We start from the raw sequence: 20,624 nt of genomic DNA, 5'->3' as shown, positions 1-20,624 counted from the left end.
ATATAGCCCTAAATCACTAGTGTCTCAAAGGGCAGCACAAACCACTACGACATCCTCGGTGGGCCCACATAAGGGCAAGGAAAACTCACACCCAGTGGGACGTCAGTGACAATGATGACTATGAGAACCTTGGAGAGGAGGAAAGCAATGGATGTCGAGCGGGTCTAACATGATACTGTGAAAGTTCAATCTATAATGGATCCAACACAGTCGCAAGAGTCCAGTCCAAAGCGGATCCAACACAGCAGCGAGAGTCCCGTTCACAGCGGAGCCAGCAGGAAAACATCCCAAGCGGAGGCGGATCAGCAGCGCAGAGATGTCCCCAGCCGATACACAGGCGAGCAGTACATGGCCACCGGATCGGACCGGACCCCCTCCACAAGGGAGAGTGGGACATAGGAGAAAAAGAAAATAAACGGCAGATCAACTGGTCTAAAAAGGGAGTCTATTTAAAGGCTAGAGTATACAAATGAGTTTTAAGGTGAGACTTAAATGCTTCTACTGAGGTGGCACCTCGAACTTTCACCGGGAGGGCATTCCAGAGTACTGGAGCACGAAATGAAAACTAGTTTCAGGGCAAATCACTCCACGGAGACAGCCCTCGCAAAAATGACTAATGATCTATTGCTAACGATGGATTCTAATGCGTCATCTATGTTGCTGCTCCTCGATCTTAGCGCTGCTTTCGATACTGTCGATCATAATATTTTATTAGAACGTATCAAAACACAAATTGGTATGTCAGACTTAGCCCTGTCTTGTTTTAACTCTTATCTTACTGATAGGATGCGGTGCGTCTCCCATAACAATGTGACCTCGGACTACGTTAAGGTAACGTGTGGAGTTCCCCAGGGTTTGGTCCTTGGCCCTGCACTCTTCAGCATCTACATGGGGAAATTGTCGCTTTCTCTGTCCGAATTGCTCTTACTGCTGGTGGCTCCCATTAGAAACAATGGGAATATGTGTGGAGCCCTACAACCAGTGACGTCACACGCACATACTTCCGGTACAGGCAGGGCTTTTCTATTAGCAACCAAAAGTTGCGAAGTTTATCGTCAATGTTCTCTACTAAATCCTCTCAGCAAAAATATGACAATATCGCGAAATGATCAAGTATGACACATAGAATGGACCTGCTATTCCCGTTTGAATAAGAAAATCTCATTTCAGTAGGAGGGCTTCACGGTGGCAGAGGGGTTAGTGCGTCTGCCTCACAATACGAAGGTCCTGCAGTCCTGGGTTCAAATCCAGGCTCGGGATCTTTCTGTGTGGAGTTTGCATGTTCTCCCCGTGAATGCGTGGGTTCCCTCCGGGTACTCCGGCTTCCTCCCACTTCCAAAGACATGCACCTGGGGATAGGTTGATTGCCAACACTAAATTGGCCCTAGTGTGTGAATGTGAGGGTGAATGTTGTCTGTCTATCTGTGTTGGCCCTGCGATGAGGTGGCGACTTGTCCAGGGTGTACCCCGCCTTCCGCCCGATTGTAGCTGAGATAGGCGCCAGCACCCCCCGCGACCCCGAAAGGGAATAAGCGGTAGAAAATGGCATTTCAGTAGGCCTTTAAGCTCGGGTGCCAATACTTGTTCTTCCAGGCTTGTAAGTATTCCGACTTTCTCCACCGGCATTTGAAGACGCCACGCTGACAGGCGGGAGTCCAGCAAACAATGCTGAGTCATAGTGACGTCACACGCAAACTGTGCACAGGGGGAGGTGTCCATTATGTACAACAGACAGTTGAACTCTGTTCAAGTGGGTTGTTTTGGCAGCTACGACACCTCTGGCTCAACCCACCACAGAAGTTCACGTTTATAAAGCGCCCTAACCGAGCAGGCAAGTGACAAAAAGAAAAAGCCCACAGAGGAGTGCGTTTCAGTTAGCATCCAACCGGAGCGTGTCTGTCAGCTAACCGGGCATTAGCAGGTGATGAGCAGGGGCCTTGCAGATACACACTTTAAAGTTAAAGACAGGCGATTTTCTACTTCCAGCACCGCGGAATCACGAAATATATGTTGGACCCCCTTGGATAAACCCATTTTTTGGCGTGTGAGACTTATTATTCTAGCTTGGCACAAGTTGGGGCAGGCGAACTAGCTCACTAGCTAGCGCACGGCGTGGAAGTTAGCCGGAGAAGACCGCAAGGCAAGCTCTCTTGAGATGGGTTTACTCAGTCAAGGGTCGCCGCTGAACTGGGAAGAAACAAAGAAGCATGCCGATCACATCAGAGCACACGGCATCATCCAGTTTGTCAACATTTACAACAAGCTGAAGGACCGGCAGAAGGATGTGCTAAAATGGGGCGATGAGGTAAGAAGTGACATATACATTGTAAACATACATTTACTGTACAAACAAGCATTCATATACTGTACATTTACATTTACTGTACAAACAAACATACATATACTGTACATATACATTCACTGTACAAACAAACATACATATACTGTACATATACATTTACTGTACAAACAAACATACATATACTGTACATATACATTTACTGTACAAACAAACAAACATACATATACTGTACATATACATTTACTGTACAAACAAACATACATATACTGTACATATACATTCACTGTACAAACAAATATACATATACTGTACATATACATTCACTGTACAAACAAACATACATATACACATTCTGTACATGTACATTTACTGTACAAACATACATACATATACTGTACATATACATTCACTGTTCAAACAAACATACATATACACATACTGTACATGTACATTTACTGTACAAACATACATACATATACTGTACATATACATTCACTGTACAAAGAAACATACATATAGACATACTGTACATCTACATTCACTGTACAAACAAACATACATATACTGTACATATACATTCACTGTACAAACATACATATACTGTACATATACATTCACTGTACAAACAAACATACATATACACATAATGTACATATACATTCACTGTTCAAACAAACATACATATACACATACTGTACATGTACATTTACTGTACAAACATACATATACTGTACATATACATTCACTGTACAAACAAACATACATATACTGTACATATACATTCACTGTACAAACAAACATACATATACACATACTGTACATATACATTCACTGTATAAACAAACATACATATACACATACTGTACATATAAATTCACTGTACAAACATACATATACTGTACATATACATTCACTGTACAAACAAATATACATATACTGTACATATACATTCACTTAACAAACAAACATACATATAGTTTACATATACATTCACTGTACAAACAACATACATATACACATACTCTAAATATACATTCACTGTACAAACAAACAAACATACATATACACATACTGTACATATACATTCACTGTACAAACAAACATACATATACACATAATGTACATATACATTCACTGTACGAACATACATATACACATACTGTACATATACATTCACTGTACAAACAAACATACGTACATATACGCATACTGTCCTGTCCCCTAAGGAGAAAAACAGCGCCAAAGCATGATGTTTCCACCCCCATGCTTCACAGTAGGTGTGGCGTTCTTGGGATGCAACTCAGTATTCTTCTTCCTCCAAACACGACGAGTTGAGTTTATACCAAAAAGTTCTATTTTGGTTTCATCTGACCACATTACATTCTCCCAATCTTCTGCTATATCATCCATGTATCCATTTTGGTATAAACTGTTTCTCCAAACACGACGAGTTGAGTTTATACCAAAAAGTTCTATTTTGGTTTCATCTGACCACATGACATTCTCCCAATCTTCTGCCATATCATCCATGTATCCATTTTGGTATTAACTCAACTCGTCGTGTTTGGAGGGAGAAGAATACTGAGTTGCATCCCAAGAACACCACACCTACTGTGAAGCATGGGGGTGGAAACATCATGCTTTGGGGCTGTTTTTCTGCTGAGGGGACAGGACGATTGATCCGTGTTAAGGAAAGAATGAATGGGGCCATGTATCGTGAGATTTTGAGCCAAAACCTCCTTCCATCAGTGAGAGCTTTTAATGGTTGACCAAATAGTTATTTTTCACCATAATTTACAAATAATTTCTTTAAAATTCCTACAATGTGAATTCCTGGATTTTTTTTTTTTCACATTCTGTCTCTCACATTTGAAGTGTACCTATGATGAAAATTACAGTTCTCTGTCATCATTTTAAGTGGGAGAACTTTCACAATCGGTGGCTGACTAAATACTTTTTTGCCCCGCTGTATATCAACGTTGTTGCCCTAGGTTAAACTGGGTGACTCATGGCATACTGACAAAGCTTAACCCATTGTTACTGTAACAATCTACAATCTTTCATCATCCAGGGGCACCACCAAACCACAGGCGTTTATGTAGATTTTGTAAAGTCATGCTACATTTAGGGCAGCACTGTGTCACAGGGGAAAATATTAGGCAACGCAGTGTGGTATTACAAGCGACCCCATGAATTTGAAAAGTGAAAGTGCTGTGAAATCTTTCATCATCCAGGGGCACCACCAAACCAAAAACCCTGAAGCGTTCTTATGTAGATTTTGCAAAGTCGTGCTACACTTGGGCAGCACTGTGTCACAGGGGTTAGTGCATGTGCCTCCCAATACAAAGGTCTTGAGTTTGATCCCGGGATAGGGATCTTTCTGTGTGGAGTTTGCATGTTTTCCCCGCGACTGCGAAAGGGACAAGCGATAGATGGATGTATATACCATAACTGCATATAAAATGTGGGTTTTTAGACATGTACTGTATGTTTGCACGTACAGTAAATACTTTCAAAGAGGACACACATTTTAAATAATGCTAAAATATTAGGCAACGCCCGAGCGACCCTATGATTTGAAAAGTGAAAGTGCTGTAATTTCTTTCATCACCCAGGGGCTTCGCACCACAAACCCAGAGGTGTGCTTATGTACATTTTGCAAAGTCATGTTACACTTAGGGTAGCACGGTGTAACAGGGGTTAGTGCATGTGCCTCACATTATGAAGGTCTTGAATTCAATCCCAAGATCGGCATATCTCTGTGTGGAGTTTGCATGTTCTCCCCGTGACTGCGTGGGTTACCTCCAGGTACTCCGGCTTCCTCCCACCTCCAAAGACATGCACTTGGGGATAGGTTGATTGGCAACCCTAAATTGACCCGAGTGTGTGAATGTGAGTGTGAACGTTGTGTCTCTGTCTGTGTTGGCCCAAATAGAACACACATTTTGAATAACGCTAAAATATTAGGCAATGCCGTGTGGCATTACGAGCAACCCCATGAATTTGAAAAGTGAAAGTGAAAGTGCATCCAGGGGCTCCCTACCACCAAACCCGGATGTGTTCTTATGTAGATTTTGAAAAGTCACGCTACACTTGCAATAAAGAGAATAACACCTTGTGGGGGGTTTGTGAATAGCAGACAGGGTGATAATGTGCACAAAAGTATGCTTTGCTGTCACTATTGCTGGCTGTGATCTCTCATGTGGAATATCAGCCTCGTACAACCTTGTGTGATGAGTTTTTTCAATGTGGAATGCTGTTGTTATAGATTAAGCCCTCTTCCAGACAGGAGGATTACAAGTGTCGCAGCATGAAATAAGTCGAGGAAGCTCACACCGATGTGTTGGAATATCAGACAAAATATTTAACGTATTGTTTGTTTATTTTGAGGTGGAGTACATGTTGGTGGAATTGGACGGCAAGAATGAAAAGGTTCGACTATCGCTGAACGGCAGCGACGTTCTGGATACCCTTCAAGGTCAAGGTGAAAAGATAAATCCTAAGTAAGTCAACGTTACAAAACTTGGCCCTGCAGCCATGACACATATTTGACTCCCTTTCATTTATTGTCACGGCAACCCTAAGTAAGTCAATGTTACAAAACTTGGCCCTGCAGACACGACACATATTTGACTCACTTTCATTTGTTGTCACGCCACCCTTTCATGTCACATTTATGTTTACAATATACTTGACACGGTTACTGAGCATATTCTTAGATGGGGTCTCATCTTACACTGCCAGCAATGATTTTTGTCCTATAGTCAGGATTACTGCCAAATTAAATCACATATTAAAATAATAATTCATTCACAATTATGTTTGTTGCTTGTAGAACTTTGGAAAGAAAAGTTATATTTTACCTTGACCAGCCAAGAAGAAAAAATCTACTCCGACACAATCTGAACTATTACTATTATGCATCTCTTAGTGTGATGCAGGGTAGTTACTGCAAACTACAACCACGATACTATGGACAGGCAACAAATGCTGCCATTTAAGGTATCTTTTAAATTGTATATATTGACTATGTGATTAGATGAATGTGCAGGACATTTTGCCTAATAAAGAATGATTTTTACAGTAAATATTTTTTGCATGTATGTATTTTATTTTGTAGACAAACGCTGTTTCACACAGTAGCTCAGTGTAGGAATGCAAACAGCACTGGTTTGGTGAAATAACCCTTATATTACATAAGAGCAAATGCAGCAAGTTGACATGAGCTCTAATGTTCTGCGTACTTTGTTTCCCCCATATTGAAATGATCTCCTTGCAGGCTTCACAATTTTTAAGCTGCAAGCCCTTAAAATGCAGTGTTCAGTATTCAAACATTTACAACAAAGGTGCTGGTAATACGTCTTGAATGAAAGGAAGAGGAGAGTCCAAATTTCCAACCTGTTAGAGCCTGCCTTTTTCCCTCGTTTCTGCGGTGCAATTCTGTAGTTTGAGGAAAGTGTCTGTCTGAAACTTTCTTTACTCGCTGACATTCAGGCATGTTGCTTCCCTGTACACTGGCTGCCCCGCCTTCCCATTAATATATAGCTAAACATACCTTATGCTTGACATATGCTGCACTCATTGTGTGGAGCGCAGGGTGACATGCACACTTAAGAATTTTGATGGAATGTCCAGACTTAGTTAAATACTTTAAAATAATTTTACTTTGTTTGTGAAATAAGTGTATAGTGGAAATGCCAGCACTGTAAACTTGTCACAATGTGGGTGAAATTAATCTACAATACCCAAAACCAGTGAAGTTGGCATGTTGTGTAAATCGTAAATACAAACAGAATACAATGATTTGCAAATCCTTTTCAATTTATATTTACGTTCATATACTGCAAAGACAAGATATTTAATGTTCGAACTGAAAAACTTTGGGGTTTTTTTGGCAAATAATCATTGACTAACAATTTAATGACAGCAACACATTGCAAATAAGTTGGCACAGGGGCATTTTTACCACTGTGTTACATGGCCTTTCCTTTCACACTCAGTAATCGTTTGGGAACTGAGGAGACCAATTTTAAAGCTTTTTAGGTGGAACTATTTCCCATTCTTGCTTGATGTACAGCTTAAGTTGTTGAACAGTCCGGGGTCTCGGTTGTCGTATTTTACGCTTCATAATGCGCCAGACATTTTCAATGAGAGACAGGTCTGGACTATAGGCAGGCCAGTCTAGTACTCGCACTTTTTTACTACAAAGCTTCGCTGTTGTAACAAGTGGCTTGGCATTTTCTTGCTGAAATAAGCAAGGGGCGTCCATGATAACGTTGCTGGGATGGCAACATATGTTGCTCCAAAATCTGTATGTACCTTTCAGCATTAATGGTGCCTTCAAAGATGTATAAGTTACCCATGCTTTGGCCACTAATACACCTCCATACCGTCCCAGATGCTGGCTTTTGAACAATCCGGATGGTTATTTTCCTCTTTGTTCCAGAGGACACGACATCCACATCCAAAAACAATTTGAAATGTGGACTCGTCAGATCACAGAAACACTTTTCCACTTTGTATCAGCCCATCTTGGATGAGCTACATCCATCCATTATCTACCGCGTGTCCCTTTTGGGGTTGAGGGGAGTGATTGAGCCTTACTGTAAATTACTATGACTATATTTATGATGGGGCTTCACGGTGGCAGAGGGGTTAGTGCGTCTGCCTCACAATACTAAGTTCCTGCAGTCCTGGGTTCAAATCCAGGCTCGGGATCTTTCTGTGTGGAGTTTGCATGTTCTCCCCGTGAATGCGTGGGTTCCCTCTGGGTACTCCGGCTTCCTCCCACTTCCAAAGACATGCACCTGGGGATAGGTTGATCGGCAACACTAAATTGGCCCTAGTGTGTGAATGTGAGGGTGAATGTTGTCCGTCTATCTGTGTTGGCCCTGCGATGAGGTGGCGACTTCTCCAGGGTGTACCCTGCCTTCCGCCCGATTGTAGCTGAGATAGGCGCCAGCGCCCCCCGCGACCCCGAAAGGGAATAAGCGGTAGGAAATGGATGGATGGATGGATATATTTATGATTGTACATTTTTAGAATATAACTTACTGTTATAAAATAAATGTAATCTGTAGCATGCTTTTAAAGAGTACCTATCCTTATCTATTGGTACATGTCATTGTGTATTTGGAATCTGCCTAAATCCAGGAAATTTGAAAACAATCCATGGAGGCATTGCTAAGATATTCATAGAACAACTTTGCCTTCTTTCATACTTTTTCCAAACGAGCTGTTGAGATTTACCCGAAGAGCTTTGTGCTTGACCGCTATTGTAGTTCAACGCTAGGGAAGGGAATTGACCCATTTTTTTCGGTTCTGATTCCACTTTTGATTCTGCTTAACGATCCGGTTCCTCAACGGTTCTCTAATCGATCCTTATTTGGGGGATAGAAAAGGTTTGATAAGCGTCAATTTTGTTTAGTTTAGCGGTTTCGTTTAGGTAACATGACTTTACAAAGCTTATAGTCAGGTCTCAAGAAACACCTAAGGTTAAGAAGAAGAAAGAAGAAACAAAAAAAAGTGTTTTGTAAACAAATATAAGAAATGAATATTCTTCCTTAAAATTTAATCCATTGCAGATTACACAAGAATGTAACGTTTAGTAGCATGTGATTTTATTTTATTACATGTAAGGTGAGATATGTCAAGCCTTTATTGCTTGTCATTTTGATGGTTATGGATTACAGTGTATGAAAACTTTGAATTGAAAATCTCAGAAAATGTAAGGTTTCAAAAACTGCAAGCCATGATAATCAGAATTATAACAAAGGCTTGGATGTAATGAGTTAATATCACAGATTAGTTTCACATTTTAAGTTAAAAACTGACGTAAATAGACTTTTACACCATCTTCTAATATTTATGAGTTTCATAGAGACATAGAACATTTTGGTTTCAGGAAAACATTCTACTTTTCTCTGACTACAATTGAACATTCACCTACTGAAAATGCAAACTTAGTCGCTGTTCGGTGACATTCGTGCAGCGGCAGACGTGTAGTGGGGCTGCCCGCCTCGGAGCCAGTCGGAATCTGTCTCTTGTCATGCTCATATAAATGAGAAGGCATTATTTTAATTAAAAAATAATAGTGCGAACATGATAGGAGGCGTTGGTAAGTACATTTTAATTTTCCTGAGGGAACTTTCCTGAAGGAATCAATAAAGTTGTTGCCATTTCTAATACAAGGTAGCGTTTAGTTCGACTTCAAACTTCTTGTCCGTCAGTAGACTCAATAAGGAAGCGCTAAAATCTTCAACTTGGCTGACAGGGAGAACATGCATTCAAAGTTGAGGCACATAAATAAGACCGCCCACAAAACGGCAAATCCTGAAGAGACTGTCAGAAAGCGGCTTGAAGATGGTTTGTTAAACACAATCTATGCAAAATGTTGACCAAAGAACCACCATCACATGTTATGTCGACAACAAGGACATGTTTATATGACACCTTTTTAATAATGCCTTTTTTCTTGTGTTATATTTGAATAGTCCCTCAAGAGGAAATTGTCAAATACAGTATTCTTAAATCACATGCATTACACGTATAAGAAACAATGCTGGATCTACTATTTCAGCACTGACGCACTTCCTTAAACGCTCACTTTCAGTGTGTTTGGGCCCATTTTCCGTGACTATGTGCATGTAAAATTTCAATGATTAAATAACAGGGCACTTCATATGAAATTTTATTGCAAACATATTTCTAACCTTTTCCTGTTCCGTCATAGGTAAGAATATAACGGCAAATTTCCACAGACATTCATGTTGTCCCAAGGGGCGCACAATGTTTGTGTTGGGCTGGTAAACAGACTCATTGGGATGAAATCCCGGGCGGAAATGTGGTGGGATTTAAATAAAACTGTTAAAATTATTTTGCACTAAAAAACATACATTGAACAGTTTATTTCCCATAATTTTGTTTTAGTACCAAACACGCATCAAATTAAATCCAAGTTTGATAAAAACTACCAACATTTCAAAATTAAATACTGTTTAGAGCCTAAGTTTATCTAGGAGCGGGTCTGGAAAGAGGCTATACTGCAGTGTAGAATATATGGCCATGCAGGCAAGGAAAGATTTTAGCTCAAGGGCACATCAATAGTGTTCAGAGAGGATTAGCGTCTCATCAACATGTCAAAATGTCTTTTTACTTTTTAGTCCAAGTAAAGTCATGCTGCACCATCTAATATTTGAGGAAGATTTTCTTAAATACATAGCAGTATGCTGATATAATGCTCTTTCCTGGAGGACATGTGTGCTGCAGACTGTCCACACCCACCCTAGGAATTTTCTCCATACATCTGGCCTGACACACTATCCATCACATGGCTACTACATTTGTGCTGCCAGCTTCTCCCCCAAAGGGATATCCTAGTGGCAGTGAGCATACTACAGCCCAACATTCCTCATAACTGTTCGCTCTGATGCACTAATCCATTGCTGTAAGCACCCCTCCTCTAGCTGATGCAAGATAGAAAAGGGGAGTTGAGTCAATCAGAGGTATACTCCTGAAACGTGGAACTTCAACACTGCAATCTGTGTGTTTATTTGGGCAGCCACCCAACACTTTGGAGGCCCGAGTATGGCAGCTACATGATAGAGGGAACGCCAGGCCAGCCATATGGCGGAACCATGTCAGAGTTCAACACTGTGGAGGGCAACATGGGGAAGAGACGACGAGAAGCTTCCTCTGTTCTTAACCAGAATGAAATTCTATGCACTATCACCTCATTTCCAAGGTACATATTTTAAGTGTTGTGAAATGCATCTACTGGTGTGTAATTATTATTAGTGAAATGTGTTGTTCATATTCCACTGAGGCATTTTCTTATAAGTTCCCTTTTTGGTTATATGGTATCATCCCAATTTCCCTCTTTGCCCTCACTGGTTCTGTAGTGACATAAAAAACATCAAAATGCCTAAGGTAAATAAAACCAATAATTTTTAGGATGTTTGGCGTTTTCGTTTTGTCAGGTCTTTTCAGCACTGTTACAGACTGTCATGCTAGTGGTATGTTGCAAAATTCCGGTAAGAGTGAAGATTTAAAAAAAACTGACTGAGCTTGTGTGTGGATGGGAAAAACTGAGCTTTTTGTGGTGTGTCATAAGAAATGTATTTCAGGCTGCCTTGACTAAAGATTTTCACAGTAGAATCTGATATGTTGGATTTTGCACATCATCAACGATCAGTTGAATATATGGCCTTTTTAGAGAGAAATAAACAGATGGTCATACGTAGATGTGGATACTGACAAATTGTTAAGTGTTAGTAACATCACGTAGGTGTGTTCTCTCACGTATATGTGAATATTCCAAGTTGATAGTCGAATCAGATTCCTGAATCGAATCATAGACTATTTGAAGACAGCTTTCAATGTTTTTAAATCTCATTTAACAAGAAAATATGAAGTTATTGACTTACAAGTGTGGGTATGATTTAGTGCAACAGCATGAGCTTTATAACACAAATGGCTGTGTAATAAAAAATTCACAATGTTTCCTGGGCTCTATGTAAATGTGCACTGATTTTTGGCTGGTTCCATGTGGACAAAAGGCCATTATGTATTCATTGAAAATTATTTAAATGTACTGAACATGTAATTTATGTTAACCCTTGGACTCATTTATTTCCACTTAACCACATGCATAGCAAAAAGAGAGCAGATACTGTATATCTTTCAATGTTGCATATTTTGTTTTGTACATTAGGCTGGGTTGCCCTGGTTTTACCAACCCAGAGTATCCACCAACACCTGTTGAGAGCGGAGTGTCAAAGTCACTGTTTTTTCCAGATGAAGCCATCAACATACACCCAAGATTCAGGTAGCCACCAGCTATCTTCATGTTTTGTTAGTTACTGATCTGGTGGCATATAATTAAATAATAACAATAAATACATTGGTGTCCTTATTTTATAGTTGTGCATATTGTCAGTATATCTTTTGCCAAGGTTTTTGCTGTCAGTAGTTGTATAGCACTTAAATGTATTTCTTGTGCATGTATTCTTTTTTATTAGCACGCTCACCAGGAACATACGACATAGACGAGGAGAAAAAGTTACAATTAACGTGCCAAGTAAGTCGCATTGTTGACTTTTTTTAACCCATCCATTATTGTTCATGTTTCCACACTATTATTTAGCAGGCTTATTTTTTACTGGATCGAAATCAACTTTCTGGGTTTCAGTCTTTAGAGACAAGTTCACCCCATCTCCATTTGTGGAAGAATTTCCTGAAGATGACGGGGAGTCGGCGAGGGCAGCGCTTCCTGATCACATCTACATGGATGCCATGGGCTTTGGGATGGGCAACTGCTGCCTCCAGGTAGCAAACATTTGAGCGTATTAAAGTTGAACGGCGTTTTAACATTTTAGTTTGAGTGAAAATGATGCAGTCTGGTCTATTATCTGCAACAAAGATAACACATTTATTATGTTTTCACAGGTTACATTCCAAGCTTGCAGCATTGATGAGGCAAGATACCTTTATGACCAACTAGCAACTTTCTGTCCGATAGTGGTGAGTAAATGTGTGCCAAGAATTATTTGTTAACCTTCTGCTTTCTTTGGTGTTTGCAAATTGTCTGTTAACAATATTTTTATTATTTTTTAAATTTGACGGTCAGGTTACTTTACATTAGTAATCATGCATTTGTAAGCCAATAGAGACAAGCTAATGAATTTACACACTTTAGGGAAACTGCACTCTTTTTGGAATGTTGTCTATCATTCACAATCCTTATGTAAGACAAGCATATATGTTTTTCTTTTTTATGCATTTTAAATAGTAAATTAATGCGAGCAAAAATCAGCTTACAATGGAACCATTGGGAGTCACTGTATTCCGCCTATAAAGCGCTTAAAAACATCCAAACACCTCCATCAAGGTTTTATATACACACTGTAACCATATATTTAATTTAGTAACAAGAACATTCATAACACCATGTAATATTTGCGTATTTCTTATTTTAAGCATACGACGGTGCATTAATTTTGGAGACGAATCACAATGTTCGCTTTTTCCTTCCACAACATCACAGATTACTATGCACTGCAGGCTTCATGAGAGCCAACAAACATAATAAAACATCACTTTCTGTACAATGTCTGCTGTCATTAAGATGCCGAATAATATTGTTCCATCAGTCAAAATTTAAATGGAGTATTGTTGCCGCTTTTTGGATGGCTATTTATTGCGATTTATAGTCGGAAAAAACACAACAAGTGCAAGACATCATGATTCCCATTAGCTCCATTATAAATAGACTTTTATTTGTTTATTTATGAATTAGAATGCATTAAAAAACATGTTCTTGTCTCATAGGTATTGTAAAATATGGACAAAATATGAAGATGTATTTTTTTATGCATTCTAACTCTTAAATAAAAGTCCGCTTATAAGGGAGTCAATGGGAAGTCCTCTATTCTGCCCATAAAACCCAATACTAGGCCTGGGCGATATATCAAATTTATCGATATATTCAAGTTTTTTGTTGCAGACATCCTAAGAATTTGAAAAAAAAAAATTATTCTCCTCTTGCCCCGGAATCCCTTTTGCCTCTCAGGAGCTTCCAAAACTTCCGTCGTCCCCTTACTTCCTGTATTTAAAACCTTGACGGAGATGTTTTTTAGAGTGCTTAATAGGCAGAATAGAGGTACTCTCATGGGCTCCATTGTAAGCAGACTTTTAAACGCACTTGTTTCATATATAGAATGCATTAATAAAAGAAAAAACTAAATAGTTATTGTCATTCACAACAAGATTGTGAATGATAGACAAAATAAATGAAAAAATTAAGTTCCCCCTTATACACTAATACGTATGTTCCACTTTCATTGAATCTTGAAATCAAAGTTTAGCTAGTGCAAATTGTTGGTGTTTGCTGGACTTCCTGTAAATTTTTGTGTCATTGGATAGTATAGTAAATAAAAATGCATGCACACAGAAGACACACAAACCAGTCATGTGCATTGTAACTCTTCCCCATGTGACACAACTCGACCAATAAAATGTTTTGAGATAAGCTTTGCATGTGAAGCAAGTGTTGGCAGGTGTGAAAACAGAAGTCTAAGAAAACAAGTTCAGGCTAAGCAGATAATGTGTTTTTAAACAAAAAGTAGGCTGTTTAGATGTTAATATTAGTTAACAGTGGCTTTGCAAAAATAGTTTATCAAGGAAGAATGCATACATGAATTATTTCAGCCATTTTCCAATGCCTTGTTCAAAAGCACATTATAAAGTAAAAAGGACATAAATAAATGCATTTTGTTGAGGTATTGCAAATAGTATCTCAAAATACATGACTGACAGCCATTACAATGTTCTGTACTTCTGCTTGAAGACATTTTCTCCAACTTTTAATTGATTTAACTATTATAAGCCCATTAAGTAAGCAATCCCATTGCTTCTCTCATAGCATTGATGATTGATTCTACACCAACAAGTCTACTCTAAAACAAAAAGTTTTTTTAAGGCCAATAATGTAATATTAAAGTGATGACCATTGAGTACTATTTTGACTGTGCGCAGATGGCTCTGAGTGCAGCCTCCCCCTTCTACAGAGGCCATGTGTCGGACATTGATTGTCGCTGGGGGGTTATTTCTGCCTCGGTGGATGACAGGACACGAGAAGAACGCGGACTCGAGGTGAGACACTAGAGACAACATGACATTGCACCCTTTTGAGGTAGGTTTATTTGTATGTTGATTCCAACGCCTTTGACAAATCACATTATGTACATGTGTACACTGTAACCAAATGGTATGGTCCCATTCACATTATCCAATGCAATATTAGTCCCTGTCTTCACATAACTTGGAGCAAGAAAAATACATTATTACAGTAAGCTTTCAATGAAAGCAATACATTTATTTCCGCAAAGTAGGAAGCAATAATTATAAATCAAATATTTTCGTAGCTTAAACATAAAAAAAATTTTACATCCACCTAAATACATTTTTCTACATTGCGAGAGTTATCTAAAGATGAAATAACACCATTTAGTCAACTTTACTTTATAGTAGTGCTGTCTGTGTTGAGCCAATCAGTGGTCACAATTCTGAACAGCAGGATCTGATTGGTTTGGTCTCATTTTTAGGGTCCACTACTACCATAATATACTATTGATATTTTTAGTTCATGTAGCCATTTTTATACTTGAAATGCTTAATTTAGGTCTAAAATGTTGAACAATATGGTGATTTCCAAAAATAAAATCCGCTGTGTGTTTGAAATCGCAATATTTGAAGTGCAATGCGGCGAGGGAAGACTGCATAAGGGTTAGATGAGGAGCTGTACCAACTGTATTGATATGCTTTTTTGGGCACTTTTTAAATATATTAACTGTATGGTCATTTCCCCCATCTCTCCAAAGTCGATATGGTCTTGGCTGCCTCGCAGATAACTTTTTAATAAACAAGCAAATTGTATGAATTGGACAACTCGGACAGGTGGTGCAATCAATGCAATGGCTCTTCCGAATAACTTTTAATAACTGCCACTTTGCATAACGATGACCATTAGTAATAAACGGAATGACTCAAGATAACCCAAAAAGTTAGGAGAGCTGCAGTTATAAAGTGATAAAGTCAACAGGCTGCATTACAACAGTGTGTATACATCCAATCTTTTTGATATGGACACTACAATCCTTTCACATTGTCATAGATTAGCGCTTTACTCTTTCATTAAATGCAAACCACAAAGGAGAAGATATGTTCACTAATATTTGCGTGTACCACCATGTTTTGTCTTTTTGCAGGCCTTAAAAAATAACAAGTATAGAATTTTTAAGTCAAGATACGACTCCATCGACAGCTACTTGTCAAAATGCGGGGAGAAGTACAACGACATCGATTTGACGATAGATGAGAACATCTATCAGCAGCTGCTCGGTGCAGGTATTGTATTTGCATATACAACCTCATCCAATCATGAAGTACACATGTGGAACTTACCTTGTGGGAAACATGTAGGAATTGACAAACTGCTGGCTCAGCACATTGCTCACCTCTTCATCCGTGATCCGCTCTGCACCTACGAGGAGAAATTGAACCAGGACGACGAGAATGAGTCAGACCACTTTGAGGTGAGAATCTCATTTTTCCTTAAACAGTACTGGTGTCTTAACACTTCCAACTTCTCTGGGGGTTTTTTGACAGAACCTCCAGTCTACCAACTGGCAGACGATGAGGTTCAAGCCACCCCCTCCCAACTCAGACATTGGCTGGAGAGTTGAGTTCCGCCCAATGGAGGTCAGGGATTAATTAACGATGCTTGAATACAACTATTAGATACAAAAAAATGACCCATTTCACTTTTTTAGGTACAGCTAACCGACTTTGAAAACGCTGCCTATGTTGTATTCGTCGTACTGCTGACAAGAGTCATCTTATCCTACAAGCTGGACTTCCTCATCCCCTTGTCCAAGGTAAACACATGTTTTGAATGGATTAGTGGATTAGTTGATGATTGCTCTCTACGGGCGCTCTGATGCAAACTTGTCTTCCATCAGGTGGACGAAAACATGAAAGTTGCACAGAAAAGGAACGCAGTGCAAGAGGGCATGTTCTACTTCCGAAAGGACATCTTCAAAAGTAATTGAAAATCCGCAGTCTCACGTTAATGCCTGGTAGTGGAGATTGGTTTGTTGCATATTATTATGTTTTGCTCACAAACAGGCTGCAATCCGGGCCTCGACAGCGCCTCCTCTGCCCAGAACGGTCTGGAGACAGCCTCCACTAACGAGGACTACACACTGATGAGCATCGACACCATCATCAATGGAAAGGTTAGTGCCATCATGCGCGGAAAGACATACATGCAAAAAAAAAACAAAAATTTCAACATTGCCCTGCATGTCTAGTATTAAAGTATTATTATTATTAAAGTATTAATGATTTTCATGTCACTCTTAAATGAGCTTACATATGTTTGTTGATCAAAATAGAGAATTAATTAAAAATGCATGGATATAGGAAACTACAATGTTATCCGATGAGCATCTGCTGGATTGTCTCTTGGACGCCTCCATGCAAGTGTGTTAGGTCAGGGGTTCTGTTCCAACCCTGGGACCCACATTTTTACTTGGTCTTTCAGTTGCAAACTTACTTTTACAGTAGTGAAAACAAACAAACTAATGTAAACCAAAAATGATGTTCAATGCTTTTCAGAAAACATTACTAAATAGGTGTCAAGTATAATACGTTTTTAAAATTGCCCTAAAATAAATGGACCACAAAGATATGATTTTAACTTTTGTCTAATTTACAAATTAAAAAGGAGAAAGACAACCAACTGCATGTAGAAAGTGGTCCCCCTAGTGGATGAAGTTGGTTAAATTACAGTTAAATTTTATTAGGCTTTGAAGTAGGTCTGCGAATATTTGGGTGTCCCACGATTCGATTCAATATCGATTCTTGGGGTCGCGATTCGATAATATATTGATTTTTTTTTTATTCAATGCGATTCTCGATTCAAAAACGATATTTTTCCGATTCAAAACGATTCTGTATTCATTAAATACATAGGATTTCAGCAGGATCTACCCCAGTCTGCTGACATGCAAGCAGAGTAGTAGATTTTTTTTTAAAAGCTTTTATAATTATAAAGGACAATGTTTTATCAACTGATTGCAATAATGTGAATTTGTTTTAACTATTAAACGAACCAAAAATATGACTTATTCTATCTTTGTGAAAACATTGGACACAGTGTGTTGTCAAGCTTATGAGATGCGATGCAAGTGTAAGCCACTGGGACACTATTGTTCTTTTTTTTTTATTTTTTATAAATGTCTAATGATAATGCAAATGAGGGATTTTTAATCACTGTTATGCTGAAATTATAACTAATATTGATACTGTTGTTGATAATATTCATTTTTGTTTCACTACTTTTGGTTTGTTCTGTGTCGTGTTTGTGTCTCCTCTCAATTTTTCTGTTTATTGCAGTTCTGAGTGTTGCTGGGTTAGGTTTGGTTGTAGAATTGGATTGCATTGTTATGGTATTGATGTGTAGTGGTTTGTTGGATTGATAAAAAAAAAAAAAAGTTTTTTAAATGAGAATCGATTCTGAATCGCACAACGGATTCGATTCGTATTCGAATCGATTTTTTCCCACACCCCTGCTTTGAAGAAAAACTATGTATTTGTCTACTTTATGAGTTAAGTTAAAGTTAAAGTACCAATGATTGTCACACACACTCTTGGTGTGGCAAAATTATTCTCTGCATTTGACCCATCACCCTTGATCACCCCCTGGGAGGTGAGGGGAGCAGTGGGCAGCAGCGGTGCCGCGCCCAGGAGTTAGTATGGTACAATAAAATGTATACAGATTTTGGAGGTCTTTTTTTTTTATTATTATAAGAAATCCTATTTGTTTCCCCTGATTGGCTTTTTTTAAATGACTAGGATGGAGTTTTTCAAGGGCTCATTCCTATCCTTAACTGCTATTTGGAGAACATGGAGGTTGACGTGGACACAAGGTGCACCATATTAAACTACCTAAAGCTCATTAAGAAGCGCGCCTCAGGTACATTTTTAACTTCTTTTCACCAAAGTATCTTTTCTTTTTCTTTTTTTTCTTTGCAACGTTTGACACTTGAGATTCACTTTGTTTTGCTGGCCAGGAGAGCTGATGACAATGGCCAAGTGGATGAGGGAATTTGTGGCCAAGCACCCCGAGTACAAGCAGGACAGCGTTATAACGGACAAGATCAACTATGACTTCATTGTGAAGTGTGACAAGATCGCAAAAGGCGAAGAACAATGCCCGGAGCTCATTGGGAATCCAGTCAACAAGTTCAAGTAAGAAAAACTTGGATAAGAAAAACACCAAATATGCTGATTAAATTAAAAGTCCGGTTTTTAGAAAATGTGTTTTTTTTTTTAAATAAACAAAAACACTACAGCAATGCTATGTACATATACTGTATCAGATTTTTATGAATGAAAATTATTTTAATAGGATTAAGACATGAGGGTTATGCCATAGAAATCGTGTATTTATTTTCCCTTAACATGAAACATCTCTGTGACACTGTAAAATCAGCAAGGTGTTTTGCATTTGTGTGTGTTTCTCTCCTGTAAATACTGTACCTCACTGCTCTTTCAAACATTGACATGTGTTGTGATGTTGCATCTATGAGAGCTTTCTTTGCCTTTTGGACATGATTTGTTTTGCCCTGCTTTACTCTGCTTGTAATTGTAGTTGGAGGTGGTGTTGCCTTCAAGTACAGACCGTGTGCAGGATTATGCTGCTTCAGAATAAATCTGTACAACACATTCTGCTTCTTTTTGTTGCATGAAGATTATTTTCTTTACATCTAAAAACTTTTATGTTGCCTTAACAATTAGCAAAGTTTTCTTGACAGCAATGTAAAGATATGAATGTTCTAATAGTAGTGTTCATATATTTAGGTATTTACTCACAAGGCCTAGAGGGAAGATGTAACGTTTTTGTAGCATCCCCATCATAAAACTGGAATCAAAATGAAAAAACAAACCTTTAAAAATTCTCATACCAATCCTGTAATGTTATGTCTTTTTAAATCCACTAGATGGCGTCAGTGAACCACAGGCCTAACCAACCACTTGCATAATTTATTTGCATTACAGGCTCTTAAAGCAGTGGTTCTTGACCTGGGTTCGATCGAACCCCAGGTGTTTGGTGAGTCGGCCTCAGGGGTTCGGCGGAGGTCAAGACACACTCGACTCATCGTGTAAATAAAAACTTCTCCCTATGGGCGTATTACGGATACGGCAATAGCAGAAGTCAGACTGATTTGCAGGTGTGTAATTTAAATAAATAAATGATAAATGGGTTGTACTTGTATAGCGCTTTTCTACCTTCAAGGTACCCAAAGCGCTTTGACATTACTTCCACATTTACCCATTCACACACATTCACACACTGATGGAGGGAGCTGCCATGCAAGGCGCCAACCAGCACCAATCAGGAGCAAGGGTGAAGTGTCTTGCTCAGGACACAACGGACGTGACGAGGTTGGTACTAGGTGGGATTTGAACCAGGGACCCTCGGGTTGCGCACGGCCACTCTACCACTGCGCCACGCCGTGAGTTTATACACTGTGTTGGTTTTGTTGTTTGAACAAGGTGATGATCATGGACGGTTCATTTTGTGCACCAGTTTAAAAAAAACATAATTTAGCATGTGGAACATATTAACCAATAATTAGTTGCTTATTAACATGCAAATTACTAACATATTGGCTCTTAAATAGTCATTAATAAGTTCTTAATAATGATTTATTCAGCATGGCCTTATTATAACCCCAACGCTGACCCTAACCATCCA

At 38.9% G+C, this 20,624-nt stretch overlaps 1 protein-coding gene across 1 annotated transcript; it reads left to right on the top strand.

The window, feature by feature from the left end:
• Positions 1-1,699: 1,699 nt before the first annotated feature.
• Positions 1,700-19,591, top strand: gclc (glutamate-cysteine ligase, catalytic subunit). The gene is made up of 16 exons (XM_061910320.1): positions 1,700-2,305; positions 5,693-5,805; positions 10,863-11,045; positions 12,015-12,128; positions 12,322-12,380; positions 12,492-12,628; positions 12,749-12,823; positions 14,837-14,953; positions 16,069-16,207; positions 16,283-16,395; positions 16,469-16,561; positions 16,633-16,737; positions 16,822-16,903; positions 16,988-17,097; positions 18,719-18,839; positions 18,937-19,591. The coding sequence occupies exons 1-16, from the start codon at positions 2,156-2,158 to the stop codon at positions 19,116-19,118; spliced, it is 1,893 nt and encodes a 630-aa protein (XP_061766304.1). The 5' UTR covers positions 1,700-2,155; the 3' UTR covers positions 19,119-19,591.
• Positions 19,592-20,624: the final 1,033 nt, after the last annotated feature.

Source organism: Nerophis ophidion, linkage group LG09 (genome assembly GCF_033978795.1).
Source record: "Nerophis ophidion isolate RoL-2023_Sa linkage group LG09, RoL_Noph_v1.0, whole genome shotgun sequence".
Lineage (NCBI taxonomy): Eukaryota > Metazoa > Chordata > Actinopteri > Syngnathiformes > Syngnathidae > Nerophis > Nerophis ophidion.
This window is presented reverse-complemented; position numbering and strand designations above follow the sequence as displayed.

Bases quoted from the DNA above. Each gene is read 5' to 3' on its own strand.
- gclc (XM_061910320.1), top strand. From the start codon at position 2,156: ATGGGTTTACTCAGTCAAGGGTCGCCGCTGAACTGGGAAGAAACAAAG. The intron at 14,954-16,068 runs GTGAGACACTAG...GTCTTTTTGCAG, and splicing joins GAGAAGAACGCGGACTCGAG to GCCTTAAAAAATAACAAGTA. The intron at 16,904-16,987 runs GTAATTGAAAAT...GCTCACAAACAG, and splicing joins CCGAAAGGACATCTTCAAAA to GCTGCAATCCGGGCCTCGAC.